General features: G+C 36.8%; 1 protein-coding gene across 1 annotated transcript; it reads left to right on the forward strand.

The window, feature by feature from the left end:
- The first annotated feature begins 1,170 nt into the window (after positions 1–1,170).
- On the forward strand, positions 1,171–5,181 carry LOC109056426 (cathepsin S-like). The gene is made up of 8 exons (XM_042772668.1): positions 1,171–1,316; positions 2,057–2,182; positions 2,484–2,606; positions 2,903–3,055; positions 3,983–4,207; positions 4,440–4,605; positions 4,733–4,835; positions 4,931–5,181. The coding sequence occupies exons 2-8, from the start codon at positions 2,060–2,062 to the stop codon at positions 5,028–5,030; spliced, it is 993 nt and encodes a 330-aa protein (XP_042628602.1). The 5' UTR covers positions 1,171–1,316; positions 2,057–2,059; the 3' UTR covers positions 5,031–5,181.
- The last annotated feature ends 2,749 nt before the right edge of the window (positions 5,182–7,930 follow it).

The following is a 7,930-nucleotide window of genomic DNA, read 5'->3' on the forward strand; positions in this document are numbered from 1 at the left end:
TTTTAACTGAAGTCCACATCATTGTGACCGATGGATGTTTTGAAAACACCATAAGCCTATTCAGAATCCACAAAATTCTATTTTCTGAGAGGAAAAACGATAATTAACCGTTTTACCACACAGCGTAATATTAACTATTAATAATTCCAAATGTTGTTATATTCATTTAATCAAAGTCAGCACCAGGTCAGCACAAATATTTGTCAAATCACGATGACTCATTTTATAAGTGAATAACAAATGCTTCATGAAAGGGAAAAATTAGGTCATGTCCAATTCCGCAGTGGTTGTGTGGCCTTTATAGCTTTTTTTCCAATGGTAAGAAATGTCATTCTAAGCACATGTTCATCTAGGACCTAAAACTTGCAGCATATACACTCTCAAAGACAAATACCAGGCCAGCAGTGTAAGGTATTTTATATGTCATGTGTTCGCGTGATCTGATGTTGTGTTTAACCACGATTTCCTCTGTCTGTCTTCCTGTTTTCTGTGTACTTTCATATATCATGTAATAAAGTCTAATTATGAGTGTAGGTCTCAACTACCACGTTGTTATCAAGTCTTCTATATTTTTGTCTGAAATGAAAAATAGTTAGTCTACTGTGAATCAATTAAGGAATGTCTTCTTCTGGTGTTTAATATAAATTCCGCTAGATGGCGACCCGAACACAACATATGAGAAAGCACGTAGAACAAAAACATTTTCGTTTCCAATCCTTGTGAAACATATAATATTGACATATTATATTAGAACCTAGTGAGAATCCTGCCTAGACTGTGTATTTCTATTAGATGACAGCTGCTGCTGGAATTTACTTTACAGTTACAGTGTAACTTCGCTGGTTTATACGTGGAAAATCCCCTCAAACTATAATTACACAACCTCGGACATATTTTTTTTAGGTTAGGCTGCAAGTTGCCTTGCATCTTACAATTGCATATAATAAATTTAATATTAATAATAGTATATATCATTCGCTTAATGAACAATATTGAGTTAATAAATAGGCTACTAATATTCTTTAAATATTGTATTAATCAAAACATTCCATTGTATTATTTTATTAACTACATTAATTACATTTTGTTTTTTAATTACATTTTTATTTTTGATTAGGTCTACATCAAATATAGGCTATACATTTTTAACATGGCGAAGCAAAAAGTAAGCAAATACATCTGTGCCATATGACAATAGGCAGAGATTAGCACGTGATGGAACAAAATAAAAGCAAAGCAACCAGGAACTCACAGACGTTGATCATCACCACCTCCGCTACAGACCACCAGAAGTGCAGCTAAACGAGAGTGCACAGGTGAGACGAGACGAGACACATAAACACATTTTTTATTGTTTTTCATGACTGTTATGTATTTTATCTTTGTAACAAAAGTCTCCTTTGTCGGGTTTTTCTCTCAAATAAGTTTCTCTTTCGGTTTTAGTTAATGTGTTGACTGGTTTTATGAGAACTTTTCCTCAAAGAGATTTGAAAGGTTTTCAGTGTTTTGTTAGTTTGTAGTAACTTTGGGTGTAACGTGTAAACGCTCCCAAAATACTTTAATTGTCGTGTATATGTGTCGTTGAATGAAGGATCGGGTGAAGTCGATCAAACACCAGTTTAATTTCCGTTTCTTCGTTATTCTGGCTCATGAGTTCTCTTGCTCATTTTGCGTGGCTAACCTTTAAAATTGCCTCTTTGTGTCATTTTGGCTCATTAATCCATCTGGTTAAAACTCATTTTTCCTTTAAGGTTAAAACTGGGGTTGTAAAAAACGGCACCGACATATAATACACGATGTACAGGAAGAATCACACAATTGCTCTGGTTTATAAAAGTACAGCCCATTTTGGGAAATCTGTGAACACCAACTTAATGTCTGGATTTATTGTCTGATTACTTGGATTTCCTCCATCAATTTTACTACGTTTGGACGTTTTAACTTCCTTTTTGTCCACTTGTATATGTAGCCTAAATATTAGGCTGATAAAATTATATTAAATCTGATAAAATTGATGCATATCAGTAATTATTACTGGCTGTTTTGATCTTGTCAGGCCATGATGTTTGGGAGCTTGCTGTTTGCTGTGTGTTGTAGCACAGCACTGGCCCTTTTCAACACAAATCTAGACCAGCACTGGGAGTTGTGGAAGAAGACACATACAAAGTTTTACTCCAGTAAGGTGAGAATATGAATTTCACAAGCATCTGTCAGATGGTCCCAATGAGGATCTTTCATCTATTTATGGTTGCATTTTCATAATGGTGTTTTGATTAGGTTGTGTTTGTGTTGTGAGACTAAAAGTTTTACTACTATAGTTTGAAGTGGTGTTGATGCTATTCATATATTGATTGAATTGTTGAAATGTTTGTCTTTAAACTGGAAGTATTTACAAAGGATATCTATAATATATGCAATGAGAGCAGTCTCACAACAATGTACCACATGTGTGATCCCTGTAATGAGAATGTTGTTTGTTGCAGGTTGAAGAACTGGGCAGGAGGGAGTTGTGGGAGAGAAACCTTCAACTTATCACCCTTCACAACCTGGAAGCCTCCATGGGCCTGCATTCATATGACCTGGGCATGAACCACATGGGTGATATGGTGTGTGTTTCTTTGTTCATTATCTGCATGCAATAGCTTCCAGCTAGATCAGGTCATCTTAATTTTTTTTTTTTTTTTTTTTTCTATATTGGGTTTCTTTACAAAAAAAAAATATATATATATATATATATATATATATATATATATATATATATATATATATATATATAGATATATATATATATATATATATATATATATATATATATATATAATTTTTTTTGTTAAATATCTAGAAATTAAACCGCTGTAATTTTTTCGTATTTCTATTTTCCCAATTTTTGTCTCTTTCACAGACAACAGAGGAGATTCTGCAGTCATTTGCCACGACTCGTGTCCCTTCTGACATTAAGAGGCAAACAGCAAAATTCGTGGACTCTTCTGGGGCTCCTATCCCCGACTCTTTGGACTGGAGAGAGAAGGGATATGTCACCAGTGTGAAGATGCAGGTGTGAATGTACTCTGTTTGAAAGTATGCTATCTGCTCTATGAGTTGAGTGTCTGTTTTTAGGGGCCAAGCCCCAAAGAGGCTGTATCCCCTTTTGCATTTGTATGTCCTCTTCCTCCTCCTCCTCCTCCTCCCTTATTTATGTACAAATTTATTACTTTGAATTGATTCTCAGTTGAACTTCTCAGCTTCGGCATCTTTGTGAACCCTCATCTTCGCAGTGGCACAACAAGATCTGGCAAGTGACACTTGACCTGGAGATTGTGGGTTAGATCTTGTTGTGCAACTTTATAAAATTGTGTGTAATGTTGTGCTGTTTTGATTCCTTTTATTATCCAGATCAGGGGGAAAAATATATATATATATTTTTTTTTTTTTTTTTTTTTTTTGTAATCCATGCTGTGTTCAATTTCATTTGAACTTGTTCATTCTCATCTATAGTTCTGAACCAGCTGTTTTTCATGTTTATTCAATTTCTGCTGTTTTTGCTCTTCCTGCTCTGCGCTTGGCCCTGTATCACTGCTTGCAGATTTTTTATTTTTTTTATTTTTGTCTATTTAACAAGACAATTAGTTTATAGCAGGGAGACTGACCATATGGAAAATGGCTTGACTGTGGTTTAGATTTTGCTCTTGTGATGTCATGTAAATTGACCACATTCTTTATCAGAACTTGGTGTCACTTTTTTTTTTTTTTCTTTTTAATTTTTTTTTCTCATTTAATTTCACTTCCTTTATTTTGTTTGCCCAGTCAGTGTTTGAGGGAGTTTATTTCCCCTTTCCTGTAACTGCTTCTGACGATTTGGAAATTCAGAAACCAGCAACTAAAACTGATTGGTCAGAATGCTGTTTCTGCAGCCTCACAAGCCATTAGGTTCTTGAGTTTCCTGTTTCAGTAGTTTTTATCCTGTTTCTCTCCTTTCTGTCAGGGTGCATGTGGTTCATGTTGGGCGTTTAGCTCCGTTGGGGCTCTTGAAGGTCAGCTGATGAAGACCACTGGAAAGCTGGTCGACCTCAGTCCTCAGAATCTGGTGGACTGTTCCTCCGGTTATGGCAACAAAGGCTGCAATGGAGGTTTTATGAGTGCTGCCTTCCAGTATGTTATTGATAATGGTGGAATAGACTCCGAGTCATCTTACCCTTATGAAGGAGTGGTAAGTTGTTTGTGAGGGTCCATGTGAAGAAAAAAGTATTTGATAAATATTTCACACAAACATTAGTTGTCCTATTAGAAGTAAAATCTGAGCAATACGTTTGCAGGCAGGTCTCTACATTGTTGAATTTGCATTTGTCAGTTTGATGTGGTTTAAAAAAAAAAAAAAAAAACCTACAATACTATAATCCATTATTATATCTACTGTGTAATCTAATAAATGTGTCCTACAGCAAAGGCAGTGCCGATACAATCCATCCCAGCATGCAGCAAACTGCACCAAGTACTATTTCGTCCGTCAGGGAGATGAGGAGGCCCTGAAGCAGGCTGTTGCTAACGTTGGGCCCATTTCAGTGGCCATTGATGCCACCCGTCCTCAGTTTATCCTGTACCGCAGTGGTGAGTATTTTTTTTATTTATTTTTTCTCCTCTTAACATTTTTCAATCAAACTGATTACCAGCTCAAAATCTTATTAGGTGGGGTTAGTTCTGTGATGTTATAATGTTCTCTTGGATCGGTCCACAGGAGTTTACAATGACCCAACCTGTACAAAAAAAGTGAACCATGCAGTGCTGGCTGTGGGATACGGTGCGATTGCTGGACAGGACTTTTGGCTGGTCAAAAACAGGTACAATCAGAACGAGTGTGAAGTTGTGTGATCATAAGATGACTGGGTCGGAAATTTTATTCACGATGATTTTTTTTTTTTTTTTGCTTTAACAGTTGGGGTACCCATTTTGGAGATGGTGGCTACATCCGTATAGCCAGAAACCAGAACAACATGTGTGGCATTGCCTCATATGCCTGCTATCCGGTTATGTAACTGAAATGCTGTTGAAATTTATGAACATTTCAAAATTAGAAATTTACTGTTTTATGATTTAATTTTTTTAGGATGTAAATGTGATCTATATGTGTTTTTACATTTCCATTGTCTTTTATGAAGCTTACTAAAGTAAATATGGAATTTTAAATCGTTTTCTTTGGCCTATGTTGAAACTTTAAAAGAAAATATGCTATTTATGCTCTTTATATTTACAATACATTTACAAATGACAGCTGGTCAGTGCAGCATCACAGGCTATCCCTGATGGCACACGTACATCACAGAGACGTCTGCATTTAAATCTGCAAGATTTTTTTTATTTTTTTATTTAGTGTTTTCTCATCTGCATTCTTTCAGACATCAAGAAGAGGTTTAGAAAATGTCTTTAAGATGTTTGATTTTTAGAATGTATGTAAAACTGACATCTTAAAGACATCTCTCAGATGTTTGTACACCACAGATTCTTACAAGATGAAGTGATTCTTAACTGGCATCTCGCACGTGTATGTGTGCTTTTGTTTTTTTTTTGTTTTTTTTATAAGCTCAGCACACAATTATGGTTAAGATAGGGCGACCAAATGTGCCATTTTTCCCAGGACATATCCTGGCCAGGATTTCTATATTGCCTAAAATATCCAGGCTTTGGTTTCCTGTTTTCATACTTAATGAAGGTAATGATCGTTTGACCAATAACATGCTGACATTGTATGTAATCGACCAATTGTGATGCCTGAGAAGGTGGGATCTACAGAGAACGGTCAAAACAATGCAAATACGTGTACATATTAGTGTTGGACTTGAAGCAGCACTGAGCACACCGATCGGTGTATGACGTCAAAGAACCATGAGAGCGATTCAAAAGCACAAGAAGCCGTCTGCTCTCTAGAGATCTCACGGTACTTTGTTATACAACAATTGGTCTGCACAGCGCAAACAAAGCCAAATGTGGATATTTTAGGCAATATAGAAATCCTGGCCAGGACGTGTCCTTGGAAAATGCCACGTTTGGTCACCCTAGTTTAAGATTTGTGATTTTTGTTTTGTTTTTAAACAAATGCATCTTTAGTCGATTATCCACATACACAAGGAGCAACTGCAGGGGTTTTCAAACCTGTCCTGGAGGACCCCCAGCCCTGCACATTTTGTATGTCTCTCTCATCTAACACACCTGATTCAACTAATAAGATCATTAGTAGACTGCAAGACCTGAATTGGGTGTACAGTCAAGGCCAAAAGTTTGGGCAGTGACATAAATTTTGTGTTTTGCAAAGTTTGCTGCTTAAGTTGTTGTGGTGTTCATTCACATTGTTTCTAGATTGTGCATTTTAAATAATTGCTTAAAGCTTCATTGGCCAAAAAACAAACGAAACAAATTTCACTATTTTTTTGATCCTGACACAAAATGACCAGCTAATCATATCAGCAGCATGTGAATGAGTACTACTCAGGTAAAATCACTATCATAACCAATTAGATTTTAACCCTGTAATACTCAAATATAGAAAAAAATTAGCTGATTTTTTTTGACCTCTCAGATATTGAGAGGTCAAAAAATGTAGGCCTCTGATGCAGAAATTAAAGATTTTTCTTTTTTCTTTTTTAAATGACATAATAGAAAGTAATTAAGTAAAAATTTTAATATTGCAACGTTGGCTCTAGTTAGGAGCAGAATTTCTGTATTTGTACTCACTTTGTCTGAACAGATATAGCCTACAAAGCATTTAAGCATTCATTTGCAGGGTTGATTGCTTACTTAGCCCCATAACAATATCATGAGTAATAATCACACAACAATATTTTTTTTATGAATAAGCATTTATTAATAAAAATATTGAAAAAAAAAAATTGTATTTATAAAACTTTTTCTTCTATCACTTTCAATGTGGTTTGAATGAAGTCTGTGTTTACTTGCAGTGATAGTCCCTAAGACAATTCTTTTCAGTTGAGAAGCACAGGCGAACATTGCACTTGCTACACAGTGTGTTTGTGTATCCATTATTGCAGTGTCTGCAACATCCTCTCTTCGTCTTTACTGGGAAATGTGCAATCATGTCTTTGCGTACATCCAGTGGGGGGTGGTCTGATGACCTCTTGGCTGGGGGACTCACATCTGTTGAGGATGGTCTCTTCTGAGGATCCAAAGGGCTCCCTGATGTCACCTTCTGTGTGAATGTGTTCGTCTTCCCTGAAGATGGTCGCCCTCTCTTGGGAGTTGTGTTGTGTGTGTTCACCAGGATGAGAGAGGTTGCAAGTTGTGCCTGAAACTATCTCCTGTTCAGTATCTCTACCCCGCTTGTAGAGGAGACAGGCGTTAATCATAGCAAGGATGATGGTGTGCCAGAAGATGTAAATGTACCAGCGGAGTCCAACAAATCCACACCTCCCATGTGTTTGTTGTAGTTTTGACCCTCTGGAAGTGTGGAGGCGAGCTTCATCACAACATCACCTGATAGTCCAAGTTCAGATTCGGCTTGTCGTATTCCATCTACAATCCCTTGGTACACATCAAAGTCACACAGCATGCCAGAGATTCCAGTTCTCACCCACAGTTTGAACCCCCATGGGTGTGGCTTGCCACGCATATACTGCTTGATGTTACTGAATCTCCCCTTGAAAGAAATCATCATTTCATCCACAGAGTTATGTTCTTCAGGTACCACCTGCAGGCATCTCTCCCTGAATTAATTCAGCCATCGTCTGAGTTTCCAGAGTTTGTCCTTCTTTTCCATCTCTGACACAGTTAAATTGTTTGTAAAGTGTAATGAAGTCAACAGAGATTGGAATCTGTTGCGGGACATCACATCAGAAACGGGTGTACCGTGTGTCTGTCTCCCAATACATACGGACTCCAGACATTTGCATTAGGCCCATCTTCAGGTACATGCAAAGCATCTTCT

This window comes from Cyprinus carpio, chromosome A16, assembly GCF_018340385.1.
Source record: "Cyprinus carpio isolate SPL01 chromosome A16, ASM1834038v1, whole genome shotgun sequence".
NCBI classification, from domain to species: Eukaryota; Metazoa; Chordata; class Actinopteri; order Cypriniformes; family Cyprinidae; genus Cyprinus; species Cyprinus carpio.

What these genes read in the sequence shown, in the direction of transcription:
- LOC109056426 (XM_042772668.1), top strand. Translation starts at nt 2,060, where the DNA reads ATGATGTTTGGGAGCTTGCTGTTTGCTGTGTGTTGTAGCACAGCACTG. An exon ending in CAAAGTTTTACTCCAGTAAG is followed by an intron (nt 2,183 to 2,483) that starts GTGAGAATATGA and finishes TGTTTGTTGCAG; the next exon opens with GTTGAAGAACTGGGCAGGAG. An exon ending in GTTTATCCTGTACCGCAGTG is followed by an intron (nt 4,606 to 4,732) that starts GTGAGTATTTTT and finishes ATCGGTCCACAG; the next exon opens with GAGTTTACAATGACCCAACC.